The sequence below is a fragment of the Oenanthe melanoleuca genome, chromosome 3 (assembly GCF_029582105.1).
Source record: "Oenanthe melanoleuca isolate GR-GAL-2019-014 chromosome 3, OMel1.0, whole genome shotgun sequence".
In the NCBI taxonomy this organism is placed as follows: Eukaryota; Metazoa; Chordata; class Aves; order Passeriformes; family Muscicapidae; genus Oenanthe; species Oenanthe melanoleuca.
The window spans coordinates 87746101-87760269 of record NC_079336.1 but is presented as its reverse complement, the minus strand read 5'-3'; the positions used below and the strand labels follow the sequence as shown (position 1 = coordinate 87760269).

The 14169-nt window shown below is 40.3% G+C and overlaps 1 protein-coding gene across 3 annotated transcripts in view; it reads left to right on the top strand.

The window, feature by feature from the left end:
• Nucleotides 1-13653, top strand: part of LPGAT1 (lysophosphatidylglycerol acyltransferase 1) — a 58515-nt gene extending 44862 nt beyond the window's left edge. For all 3 annotated transcript variants that reach the window (XM_056486463.1, XM_056486462.1, XM_056486464.1), the window contains exons 8-9: nucleotides 6059-6165; nucleotides 9596-13653. In XM_056486463.1, the coding sequence (XP_056342438.1) occupies nucleotides 6059-6165; nucleotides 9596-9747 (259 nt within the window). In that variant the 3' untranslated portion in view covers nucleotides 9748-13653. The remainder of the gene's footprint in view (nucleotides 1-6058; nucleotides 6166-9595) is intronic.
• The last annotated feature ends 516 nt before the right edge of the window (nucleotides 13654-14169 follow it).

The following is a 14169-nucleotide window of genomic DNA, read 5'->3' as shown; positions in this document are numbered from 1 at the left end:
CCTTTTTTGCACTGAGCTTGAATGTTTAAGTTCTTGTAGTGCTGAAATTCTAAGAAAAATATTTGAAATTATTTACTTTTGGGTGTAAGTTTGTTATTTTCTTCCAGAGGGTCTAAGTCACTGGTTTAGACAGGGGCAAGCTTCTCTCTTTGACTACTTCGTGTATGTTTTTAATAAACTCTATTTGTCGTGGCTGACCCAGTAAAAGCAGTTGAAGTGTGTCCCAGATGGAAAGTCATGCAGCACCTTGGCCTGGCTGAGCATGGGGTGTGATGGCTCTGAAATGAGACCAGAGTGAGTTGGGTTTGGCTGGAGTTCAGTCTGACTGCCAGTCCTGGTAGTTCTTGAGGCACATGGCACCTGCACTGTGAGATGGGTGCAAGTTGGCACATGAATGCCCTCTGTAATTTTCTTCAAATGTACATCAAGTCTGTCTGCATTGGTATTATACTTCACTTTAGTGCAATAAAATCTTGCTCATTTTTTTGTAATTTAGAATTTCCAAATGTTACCTCCCAAGATATAAATTTTAAGGGTAATTTTTAAATAATTGGGAAGAGAGCACAATAGTATCTTATGTCATTTCTTTTAACTGAATTATGGGGGGTGGGGGGAGAAGCACCCCTTTGGAAAAAGCAAAGAATAGTTTCGTCCAGATGCCATCTGTGCTATATGAAAGAAGAACCAGGATTTAAACATGCTTATTCCCTTTTAGAGTAGTCCAGAGAGAGGTATTGATGTATGACAGCAGTGGGGGGAAAAGGAACATTTTCTGTGCCACTCAAACTGGAGCAGAAGAGACTGCAGAGCTGCTTTTGTTCTGGTGGCTCAGTCAGTCCCTTCTGCTGTGCCCCTTGATCACCACCTGTCTCTTTCTGCCTTACAGACTTCCAAATCTGATGGTTTTCTTTTCTCATAGTCTGGGTCTTTGCTGCAGGATTATTTCTTTTTCATCCTGCTCAGAGAGCAACAGAAGAGAACACAGCAAGAAGCCTTACGTTATCAATTTTAGGTGCTTTTGTAGCTGGTGGAAATGGCAGAGAAAGCTTGGTTTAATCCAGTAATCTTATTTTTTTTGAAAGCTCAATTTTGATAATGAGTCGAACCTTGCTTTTCAAACTTAAATTTTCAGTACAAATGACACAATTTTCAGAAGTTCATAATTAGGCTAAGCTGTGGCCTGATTTTCCTCGGAATGTCAAAAGAAACTTCCCTAGAAAAAAGAACAGTTACCAAGTTTGAATCTAAAAACACAAGGTGTAAGAATTTTACCCATCTGTTGAATACTTTTGTGGCCCTGACTGACCTGTCTCACTTACTGGAAAGCGCTGCAAAACTCAGTTTGTTCTCTGAAATATAAGACTCAAGGAAGTATCTAATGAACTTCCAGGCCAAATGGCACTGGGATTTTTGTGGGAGATGTCAATCCATGTCAAGGCATGTCAGACAAGAGGCATCACTCTAAGACCTGCCTTGTGATGAGTCTGTTGGAAAGGTTTGTTTGCTTTTCTCAAAGGTTTAGGTTTATGCTTGGGTCATTGTGTGGTGTGTTGACTGTAAATCCAGTCTGGCTACAATTCCACTCAGCAGAAGTAAGCTGGGTAGTTTGGTGCCATGAGTCGAGTTTGGGGTTTGTTTCTTTTCTTTTAGACCAGGCACTTGTTTAGTCTGATTGGCTTGGTGTTTCTCCAGCAGTAATTTCTCGGGTGCTGCAGTTCTGCTGGCAAAACCTGAGACTTGCAAATACAAAACACCCTGTCTGTGAAGTTGGCTGTGCTCAGCATCCCTCAGTCAGGAATGGTGTGAGGCTGGGTGTTTTGCCTTGGTTTCCTTGCAGGGTGATGCCCTTGAGTGCTGGGCTGTGTGACAGTGCCCGTAGTGCAGCAGCCCTGACGTCAGAGCCAGCCCCAGTCAGTGCTGACGCAGGGCTGGCCGTGCATGAAGTGCCACACAGGCTGCTCCCAGCTCTGTCACCTTCCTTCTCCCTACCAGCTTCGTGCTGTGCTGCTGCTGAAACGAGCTTTCAGCTGCTGAGGAAGTTCTATTTTTGTGTCTGCATTGATACAGATTTATTGAAATAAGCCAGGCTGCGAGCTATAAATAAGATGAAATGCATTGTGGCTGCTGAATGAATGTTGCAGAAGGGCATCCCGTTTGGCAGTGTATTTTAATGCACATTTTTACGCAAGTAACTTATTTTTGGTCATGCCTGACATCTACCAACAGCCTCCACTGTCCTGGATTTATTTAGAGCCATTGAAGCAGTAAATAATATCATGACTTATATGGAGTAGCGAGTAATACAGAACTTCAATTCAGGGTAAGGCAGGGGATAAAAGACATTCAGTACTTAAAGTGGTAGCCATGAACTTCAGAATTTAAACAGAGAATCAGAGTTTGTTTTTCCAGTGAGACCCACTTAAATGAGATAAATGTTTCTAAATATGTTGTATTTCTGAAAATCCTTTGGTGTCTTCTGAGAAACAGTATCAGTGGCTTATTCTCACATATGCCAGCCTGTGTTTGGCAATTACATCTCCTGTTTTTTAAAATCCTTTCTTCTTTCCTGGACTGTCATTTATTCTAATATAATCTGATTTGGGACATAGACAAATCTCTGTAGTGGTTTAAGAAGTCGCCGTCCCTTAGTCAGGTACCTGAGTGTCCTGCAGCTGTTGTCACTGTGCAGCTGCCAGGAGGCACCTCCAGCTGGAGGGTAATGCTTCATTACTGGAAAAGGATTCTTCCCAGATTCCCACTGAACTGTGTCCTTATTTCCATCACTGCTTTTCACTTCCCAGAGTGCAGCCTGTGCTGCCATTGCTTTTAGCCCCTTCCCCACTTTTCCCGGGGACAGAAAATCAGCTGTTCCTGTGATGAGCAGGAAAAAAGGTATTTCCATTCTGCTTGAATTTTCTGGCCAAGTTCTTACCAGTCCTATTAAATTCCTTGTTTGCCACACCGGGAACAAAGATGCTATTACTTTAATGCAATGTGAGGTCAGTTTTTCCGAAAAGATAGAAAGATCCAGGTGCCCCAGAGACTCCAGGAGCTTCAGGTGTTACATGTTAACCCTACTCCTTGCCTTGGCAGTTCTGTGTGATATTTTATTTTCTTGAGGAGATGAGCAAACTGTTTGCCTCTAAAGGCGTTCCTGATCCTGCATACCCAAAGGTGGGGTAGAGCAAAGGTGATGCCTGACCACATGGACACCTGTTTACATATCTCACTGAAAATAAAGAAATGTTTTCTGCATCTATTAATGCTGGACCTGGCAGATGCCAGCATCCAGTGGTTGGAGATGACCCTGCTCCCATTGGAGCAATGGCTCTCTGCTGCTGTTTTGGATTGCCTGTATGGGGAGTTTTGTAATAGCAGACTTGCTCACTCACCTTTCTGAACCCAGTCTCCTTCAAGAGAGTGTTCTTTTAAAACACAGATGCCAGCTGAGCCATCTGATGGGCAGAGAACCATGGCATTAGCAGTATGTTTAGTTTAAATATAGGGAGGTTTAGCTTTGCCTTATTGAGTACAGATAGGGCTTCTTTCCAGAGTTTGAGGATTTTTTTTTTTTTTTTTAATATTTAATCTCTAATTTAAATCAGTCATTAGTAAGAATGTTCTGCTGGTAAAAATAACTCTGCATAATCTAAAAATACATTTGAAAATGCTTCTAAATACACTAGCACTTGCTATTGCTAAGTTGTGGCAGCAGTGCAGCATTTCTTGAAAACCAGTTGTTCTTCAGTCTGTTAATATTTGTTCAAACTGGATGTAGCAGTGACTGCTTCTCAGACTTCTAAGCAGCAGAGTTTATATCCAGAGATTGAAGCATTCTGGCAGTATTGATCCACACAAGAGACTGGATGGATTCAAGCAGAGAAGTGGTGTGCAGTGGTTCCATTAGTCTCTCATAGTGCCAGTATCACCTGTGCTACTTCACTGCTCCATCAAAGTGCCAGCTCAGAAATTGTTTCTAATGGGTATCTTGCAAGATCCTGTGATGTTTTCAGACTAGGGAGAATGTTCTTGACAGAACAGAGCTGTTACCCATTAGGTCAGGGAGAAGTGAAGGCAGAGGTGAAGATTATCTTACAGTCTACAATGGAGACCATGTGAAGCCAGGTAACCCTACACTTCTGTCCTGCGGCAACACACGTTCTCTTAGTTGTGAACCCTCTGAAAACCTGCGTAAGCAAGCATCTGTCCTTCAAAAATACTCTGTGAAACACAATATTCAGTTGCTGAGCCTTTTATCTCTTCACAGCAGATAGGCAGAAGAGAGTAAAAATAGTGCTTGGCAGCTCAGTTGCATTTGGGGACACAGAGTAAGTCTTTCTTAGTGTTCCACCCTCAACAAAATGGTCCTTGCTCTGTGGGTGTGTTTTTTACTTGCTGCTACGTGGTTTAATTTTAACCTGCTGTACAGCATCTGGGCTGCAAGATAAAAGAGTTCTTTATTGTTTGTCTTTGTTCTTAATATTCAGGCTGGAAACCTGAGCTGCTTACTGAAGCACCATTTCATAACATTTGTCTTTGGCCAAAGACTTTCCTTCAAACTCTGTTTTATCTGAGATAGCAGTTGCTAATTTCTGGTTACCAAGACTGCCTTTACTGGAGCATGGAGACCTCCACAGTGCCAGGCAGATGTAGGTAGAATTACTCCAAATGCCACAGAGATACTGAGTTCATGTTGATACCATAGCATGTAAATAAAGTTGTTCATCTCCTTGTATTGAAGTTGTCTCTATGCCAAAGCACTGTGATGTGTAATTCACTCCTTAGAGCAATGCTTTGCTGCTTGACTCCACCACTTACAGCTTTTTTTTCATGCATCAGACTGAAAGGAAGAAGGACAAATGAACAAAGCTGGCAAAGATGTTGAAAACTGTAACAGGAACAAAAGCATTCTTCAGAAGTGCCTTATTTTCTTATTCTGACTTTCCCAGTCTAGAGACTGCCCAGATGATTGTAGTGTTACTTCCAATTCTTTGCAGTATGATCAGTTAAGACTGTATTGAAAATGAAATGAAAATCCACTAATGAAAATAGAAGCATGGTGTAAATGAGAGGCTAAGTGGGAGCCCACCTGGAAAGAGAAACCTACAGTAAAGGCCTTGCATGTGAGCATGTGAATTTTTCAGGTTAGCCTGATACACAAATCTCTTCTGCATTGGCCTGCCTGCAACACAGTAGATGTGTGAGTTCTTGTATATATCAAAAGGCACTGAGGGTCTGCTGAGGAGGTTTCACAGTTACATTAAGATTGGAAATTCTATTTTGAAAGTAATCCAACAAGGTATGGTGGGTTATTTGGGAGTTTCAGGGTGTGTGTACTACAGTGAATTCTGCCTGAAGTGTCTGTTTTTCTAAGCAGACGTAATATTCAGCATAGAAGTACCAAAATACTAGCAATTCTTCCACTGGTGTCCTTAAAATAGGGCTAGCAGTATTTGAGTACAGGTCAGTTTTTGGTGTAAAACATGCCTTAGAAATTTCAGACAAAGCTGCCAGCATCCTTTGAAAAGCACAGAGGGCTTGTTTTCTGGGATGTGGAAGACCTTTTGGTGCTTAGTGATGTCATTATGTGTCTTCTGCTTGCTGAATTGTTTCTTCAAAGCTGTGAATGAACTTTCTCATTTTTTTCTTTCTTTCATTCCTGCTTGGTTTGTCTTTTTAGGGATAGTAATACAGTGTGGTGGTATTTATTTTTTATTTAACAAAACAAAACAAAACAAAAAACCACAAAACCACAAAAAACCACAAAAAAAACCAACGCAAAAAACAGTGCCTTAGTAACTTTTACCAAAAGCTGTAGTGCAGCATTTGATGGAGATGATGCCAGTGTTTTCTGTGTGGTTCTGGATGGCAGCCTAGAGTTTCCCAGTCTTGTATGCTTAATGCCTCTGTGATCTGTGACCTGGAGAGAGTGAAAATCATGTAGTTAGATTTATACAAAAGTCTTGTTCGCTCTGTTTCATGGTGGGCTGGGACAGAAGAGTTTTGTTCTCCACATGCAGAATGCATTTACTAGGCTCAATTTGTGTTTCTCTAATAGGATTTTTCCAGTGAAGGATGTACCTGCAGAGCCTGAAGCTCTCACAAACTGGCTCTATCAACGGTTCATTGAAAAGGAGGACCTCTTGACACATTTCTATGAAACAGGTAGGGTGATACCCAGCAAAGAGAGCTGTGCTTTGCTAAGGATCCTTTCCTTACAAGGATCTCAGAATGGTGTAAGAATATGTAAGCATTCTTCACATGGGTATAGGAGATACAATTATTGCTGGTTTTACTGCTTTTTATGTGGCAAAAAGTGTGACTAAAGAATTATCTAGGAAAGGTAAATTACCTGGGCAACATTAGAATTAGGGCAGTGTTTGGAAGCTGTGAAAAGAATAACACACAGTTCAGCTCTGCAGCATACTGCTATGGGATTTCTTGGCAAAGATCCATGATTGAAAGTATGGTTGGAAGGACCTGTGAGGATTACATGGCACACAGTCTCTGGAGCCGTGATGCACAGCCCTGTGCATCACAGCTGTTGATGGGAAGTGTTCAGTGTCTCAAATCAGCTGAGTTTAGTGTTCTGGGTGATTGTGTTAAATGAAGGTGCTTCTTCTGAGAGATGATTTATTGCAAAGGCTGCTTTAATTTAGTTTTGAGTGCTTAATTTATCAATCCAAGTGCTTAAAGAGATTAATAGAATTCTTTAACAACCCAGAGTTGAATTTCATTTTATGAAATGTTGCTGTCACTCAGCCATCATTGATGGCGAAGTTCAGATTCTGCTGTATAAATCACATCCAAATGCATATATTGGACATTATTAGACAAAGAACTTTGTGAAGATATTTAAAAATACAAGTGTAGCAAATAGATTGTAAAGAATTCCTGATTTTGTGCCATTATTTTATGCTATTGAAATAAGTTCTACCCAGAAAATCTGACTAGTCCAGAATTTCTGAGTGTATAATTAATATAATCAGATTTATTCATTAAAATGCACTTCCAAAATAGGATAATTGGTAATAATTTGCCAGTGCAATCAGTATGAATTAATAAAGACATATTTTAAATGTAAATGCTTTGACATAGGACCTTATTAGGCATAAATTAGCATAATTTAAAGTTACTGCCATTTATACTTTCTGAGAACTTGCTGGCGTTGCTTTAGTTGGCCTGCTGAAAATGTGCTGCTGCAGTTTTTGGAAACCCCTTGGAAAGGCCCTGAGGTTGGCTTAGGGGTGAGGGGAATCCCTGAGGCTGCTCAAGAGCCAGCTTTTACTCATCTGGTCATCATCACAAGTGGGTGTGGTTTTAAGATTCAGGGCTGTTTCTATTATTATTAATCATTCCTACTGTTATCATTATCATCATTATATTATTTTACAATACACACTGCTTAGGAGTTTCTCTCTCTTAATAAAGCTTATTTCATAAAGCTGGAGTAACATTTAATGCTGCATGAAGCTTTAAATGTTTGCATTGACAGTGTCGGTGGTAAGAATACATTTTCTTGGCTTATTTATATTTGGGAAGAGAAAGAAACAAAGCCCAGAGCATCTTTCTCCATTTTGCTGTATTCTTAAGTGTCAAGAACTCAAATCATCTGGGGAAAACCTGTGATATTACACCTCTGGAAATCAGACCAAAAGAAAAGTATGCCTAAAATTTGACATGAAACTAATTTTTTACAGGTACATTTTATGCACTTCATTTATAAAATTAAAACCATTTCAAGTTTAATATCTGGTAGGTGACAGACTCCTATTTTAGGCAGTTAGTGGAAAACTTGTATTGGCAAGTTCTTGATTTGTCTGAACTCTGCACAATAACCTTGAAGCCCACAGTAACACAAGTGAGATTTCATTTAGCAGGACAAAAACACTCAGGGACCAATTAAGGAAAAAACCCCAACCACAAACTAGGAGCAGCTGGAAATGAGTGATGGCATACTGAAGTCATTGTGCTCCTCATTCTCTGTGCTCAGAAGTCAAGTGGTGTGAGGTGAGAAAAAAGTAAGGAATGGCATCCCTAATGCTATGGAAGCATTCTTTGTTGAACCAGATCTGAAATCTCATCTGGAAATGCTCCATGCAGGTCCATCATCCCTGTCAAAGAATATAAATTGAACTGGGAAGAGGGACAGATAATCTGAGTTAAGATTAAGAGGAAATTGGAGTTGTTTCTGTGAAGGAGAGCCAAAAGTACTTTGCTTGTCTCAGCCTGTAGAGGGAAGCGTCAAAGATGGCTTGGGAGAGGGGGAGGAGACAGCTCTCTGTACCTACCAGGGAAAAAGGAAAGGTATTTAAACCAGAGGTCAGTGTTGGTACAGAAAAACAGATGGGCCAAGGAAGAGCAAATCCAATGTAGAGTGGACAGATAGAAGCTTAGCTGTGAGTTACTGGGGAATAATGATGTGGCAAATCTGCCCAAGTGTGAAATACCTATCAGGGAGAGGTGGATAGAGCTCATCAAGGGTGTTTTAAGCTTTTTTTTTTTTTTTAATTAAGAGCATTCATGCAGGAAGAAAGGCTTTGTCTCAAATGCTTGATTGCAGTTCTTCCAGTGATTGCACAGAGATAAGCTGCTGATGGTATCTAATTGCCCAAATTGTGTGGTTCCTAAGATTAAAAATCGACATTGCTGCATCTTTACTCTTTGAATCATTAATTTCATGTTCTTCTGAGAGAAGTTGAGACTCCATAATGCTGCAGCAAGTACATCATCTTCTGGTATATTCAAAGTTTTATATCACCTGCTCAGGATTAAAAAACAGAAGTGCTTTGTGTCATCAACTCATTGTGCTTCTCAGTACAGTGTAACAGATGATTTAATATGCTGATGTAAATATATGCAAATAGTTTGCCTATAATCATAAAGCTGTGATGTATTCAGGCACATTTAATTTAGTGTTGCAAGTCAGAAAAAGTCAAAGCATGGAAAAATGAGATTTTGTGGTCAGATGAATCTCTTCTAATCTTTCCCATCTAAGCAAGGGTGTCAGTAAAGAATTTCTGGAAAACTCCATGGCAAATTATAATGTTTCCTTAGTATGACTGAGTGTTCAAACAATATGTGGAAACTGTTCTTTAAAGAAAGTGTGTGTGTGTGTATTTACATTTTCAAGAGGAACCTCAAGAATGTATGTGTGTTGCTTCTTCACTGTATACAGTATCACCACCAAGCAACTGTAGAGTTTAATATGGAATCCATTCAATTTGATCATGGAGATACTAATAAAACTTCCAAAACAACACAAAACTTAGTTGACAGTTGGATCTCTCTGCAAAGGTTGAGTACAGTGATAGCAGCTTCTAAGGAATGCTTTCAGGGTTATGCTTAAAGTTTATAAGGAAATTAAAAATGTTCTTATTAATTAAGATAAGGGATTGTGTTTTGGTTTGAGGTTTTTTTTATTTTCTTGAAGGCTTCTGGAGAATCTTTCATAAATTTGACAGCATTAGAGCATAGAGGAGTACCCAGTTGTGTGTGAGCACCATTGCTGGGACAAGCAGTGGTGCTAAAGAATTGTGCATTAAGGCTGTCATTCCTGTGCAAAGCATTAAATGTGTTTTCTTTTCTCTTGCAGGAGCTTTTCCACCACCCAAGGGTCAGACAAAAGCAATTTCTCGGGAGATGACCCTCAGTAACCTGTGGCTGGTTGCCATACAATCATTTGCATTTTTGTCAGGAGGGATGTGGTACTGCCTCTTTCAGTATTTGTACCATTGCCTATTTTAAAAGTGGAATGGGACCTGAGGACACAATGGGAATCCAGGCTCTTGCAAAAGAGTATCATGTTGTATGTGCAAATGTGAATATTCAAGAGTAAAGGAAAATACTGGATGGACTTTTACCTCTCATTGGGGGAATTTTAAACTCCACTAAAAGTGAAGATCAGTAACATAGTGACCTGATGATGTATTATTTTAAGAATTGTCTGTATTTTTAAAAATGTATACTCTCACCCACACTTAAGCAAATTCAGCATTTGGACAAAAGGTGCAATCGTACAACCACCGTAGAAGAATGTCTGTGACAAGAAAGCTTTGTCACCACAAGTATTTCTTGGCATTGTAGTTAGAGCTCAGAAAATTCAGCAACTTGTGTCTTCAGTAGTGTGTACAGCATTGGTGTGGTAGAGATTCCTCATTTGCACAACGTGTACTTTATTGCAGCTCATTGTGCTGGAGTCAGAGATCCTCGACAGAGCTGGTGGAGGTGTCTCTGTGGCTACACAGTCAGCAGTTGTTGTACCAGACACATTGATCTAAACCCAACACCCAAATAAGATCCAGTGTCAGGTCTGTCCTGTGAGGAACTGGTCCTCAGACAAGCATTGCAGCATCACAGTGTGATTCAAAGCTGTCCACATGGGATGAATCAGACCATCCCTGCTGTGGTCTGGCCATCAGCTCTCCGAGTTCCATGTGCTACCAGTGTCTCGTGTTATAGGAAAACTTGGAAAATACGAAGTCACTCAGTTAAATTCCCTTTTAGTTCAGAATGCAGCTCAACCCTCATCATCAGTTTTGAAAATGCACTTTCAAAGATGAAAAGTCAGTGAAGGAAAGACATAAAACTTAGAGAACAGAGGGAAGCTTTGTTTGTTATGCCTTGAAAGGCAGAGCAATTCTAGCTGTTTCTGAAGGTCTGCTGGTGCTGCTGATGATTTTTAGCCACCTTTGTATTTTGTATACTGCAGTCCAACCAAGGTGACCTTGGAGTGGTTTATAGAGGCCTTTTTCTCCCCGCTAGTTGCAAGAGTGCTAAATATACTTGTGGGAGAGTTTAATTCAATGCCAACCATCTTAACGTTTTGATAAGGAGTAATAGAAGAAACTAGTTTCATAAAAAGAAAAAATAGGTCTAATTGCTATCATAAGTCTGTAGGAAGATACTACTGAAAAAATAAGTATGGTAAATATTCTGAATAACTACATGGAGGACAGTATTAATTAGCTCACCACTAAAATCTTACTGGAAGAAGGGTGGGTTGAACTGAAGGGCAGATGAGAACAGAAGACACTTTCAGATGTGTAGGGCAGGATTCTTTTGAAAGGATGTTGATGTACAGCTGTACTTCTGGCAGGTCTGGCTGGCATTGTGTTTATGTGATTATGCACAGATTTGTGAGAACTGTTCCTAAAATAAAACTAATCTCTCTAAATACAGGCAGGGTAGCCAGAACTTCAGATGTTGGCATACTGCCTTTTACAGAGTAATTTTGTTGAGAACAAAGTAAGCCCTCAGTAGTTTTGGCTCTGAGCTAGCAATATTGATTCCCCTTCTGTCTCCCTCTGCTGCTACATGAATCACAGGAGGTGGTGTGCAGAATACAAAACCTTGCCAGTGTTCCCTTTTGGGGGGGGGAACAAAGAGCGTACCAAAACACAAAGCAGTGCCAGTTTCTCTGACTTTGTGGAAAAATACCTTGTCAAATATGCCATCCCTGCACCGCCCCATGCAGCAGTGGTTGCTCAGTGGGGATGGATGCAAAATGATACACCATGGTAAGGTCCCCTGAAGTGTGTGTTCCCTCCCTGACTCCACAGGGGGCTGGAGGCAAAGTACAGTGGTAGCCAATAGCTTCATGTCTGAGGCAAGATACTGTTTATAAATACCATCTCTGCACCTGAATTCTGGTGTAACCATTAAAAAGAGGCAGGTATGCCATGATAGAGAGGGACCCCGTGGAGTTATTTTTTATTTCATGTTGCTCTTGCTAAAGTTCAGCTGATGGAATGAATGTATTTAATCTGCCGTTTGACAGGGAGGTGTTGGGGCAGCCTAGCACTGTTCTAAGTGGTTGTTTCTGCTGAATGTGGGAATGACTCTTATAGCTGCAAAAGGCAAGTGGCAAGCTACTCAGTGCTGTCCTCCCCCATGTAGTTTGATCAGAACCATAGAGATGCCCAGAGTACAGCTCATTTTATTTTGAGCTAGGACAAACTGGACTTATGAAAAAAGGGAAATTTATATAAGCAGATTGCACAGCAGTTACTCACATCAGGAGATTGTTCCTTATAGACCCTGTGAACTCCATGTAAGAGCATCTTGTTTTGTTAAATGCGGTATTTTTATTTTCTTTTCCCAGTGGGTTGCAGTCAATAGCAAGCGTTCACGTGCTGCCTCAAGAAATTAGCACTGCGCAATAATGTTGCAGACAAGCGTTTGATTGATCTGGTCCTGTTCATTTTCACTTTGTTCTTCTGTAGTTCTTTCTCTTGCAAGATGTTTGTTTCCAAGCACTGGTTGTGGTTTCAGTAGGGTGAGGAAATAGTGTCAGGTCCCAGGCTTCTCTCCTGCCTGCACTGGGACATGCGAGGGGCGCCTGACACCGTGGCTCCGTACGGCCGAGTTGCTGTGGGTGACACCAGAATAGAAACCATGGGAAAGCAACTCCAAAGGACCCTCCCAGCATGATCCTGGATGCTGTTTCATGAAATAGCAAAGGGAAAAATGTAAAATGGATACAACATGTAGGAAATTCAGTGTTAAAAATACCATGCTGGTCCAGACTGTCTGGAGCTTAGCAGGTGAGTCTGTAAAACATGAATTCCTGTTGGCTGCAGTTCGGTTCTACCTTCTGGCAGTTCTGGATGTAGTGGGCATTTTGCTGCACCATCCATGGGTTGCCTCCTCTGGAGACTTCAAAATGTGTTTTGATAGAAAGTGATGTTAATGAACCATACAGTTGATCACAAATTAGTATCACATTGAATTTATATTTGGGGAAAAACAGTGGAAAAATGTGTAAAATTATCAAAAAGAAAAACTCACCAAAAAGTTCTGAAAGCTGTTGCACACAGAAGGGAGAACAGAGCAATTTGAGTGCATTGTGAATAATAAGAACAAAGATGGTTCTCTGCCAGGGTTGCCCACAAAACATCTCTAGGTTTCTATGTTTAATTGTTCACAAAGAAGTTGTTACAGTTGAAGTTTTGTCAGTCCTCACGGTTTAGCTTTGCTGCTCTGTGAATCCCACGATGTGAAGAGCACCTGCCCATCCACGCCAAGCAGTTTCTTCAGTGTCCTGGGGTGAGCGTGCCATCACTTCAGTCTCACTTGGGTTCCATGTGTGGTTCTGTTGTCTTGCAACTGTGGTGTCTCTTTTTCTCATTCTTTTCTTTCTCCTCTTTTTTTAAAGTTGCTGTCACCAGATGTTGAAAAGTGAAATTTCAGTTTACCTTGCTTTCCTGGAAAATTAAAAGCTTCCTTCTCCCTTCTCCCCCAGCATCACAAATAAGGTGCATCTTCTTGCAGTAAAAATAAAGCGATCACTGTGGTACTGTTCCTCGTTCACTTGGTTTGCAGATGATGCAGATGATTTTCTTTGTGTGACACTGCCATAAAGTGCTGTTAACTTTTCTCACCTGTTTGTACAAGATAATAACAGATACCGATCACTGTGTGTGACAGGATTCAACTGCTCCGCTTTGCCTTGACATAAATTTTGGGACCAAAGGTACCTAAAACTGGGATTTCCAAATCACGAGCCCAGGGTTGGATGCATTCTCTTGACAGTCAGCTGGAGATTTTGTGGTGATCTGATACAATCACACAAAATAATTATACATCTGGGGTTCTGTATTTTTTGGAAATAATGGAGCCATATGAAATAAAGGGTTATTTTGCAAAATTGCATATTTGATAGTTTTTACAGTTCTTTTAAAAAATACAAAGCAACAGTGGGAAGAGCAAAATGGAAACCATATTGTGGTTTAAAATGTCTGCATACATTAGAAATGCTTCTGAGCAGCTCTACTTTTTCTGTAAAAGCTGTAGACTGCCTGGCTGTGATAGAAGTCATTGGAAGGATTCTATGCATTTTAAAGTTAGACCTTTTATTTTATCATGAGATAATGAAGTAATTATTCACTGAACAACTGTCCTATTAAGATGAGTTAGTTCCTTACAATGACTTCACCATGATGTTCATATTGTATAATGAACAGGGGCTTTTTTATAGCAGTTATCTTCACCTCCAGTTTTCTCCTTCCCTTCTCTGTTACCTGCATTTGTGTTTCGTGGATGTGGAAGCCTGGAGTGACTGTCAGTGGTTTTGTGAAGGGCTGGTCATGTTTGGAATTTTTTTGCTGAATTTATTTCTACTTTTTTTTTTTTTTTTTCTTTTTTTTTTTTTTTTTTTTTTTTTCTTTC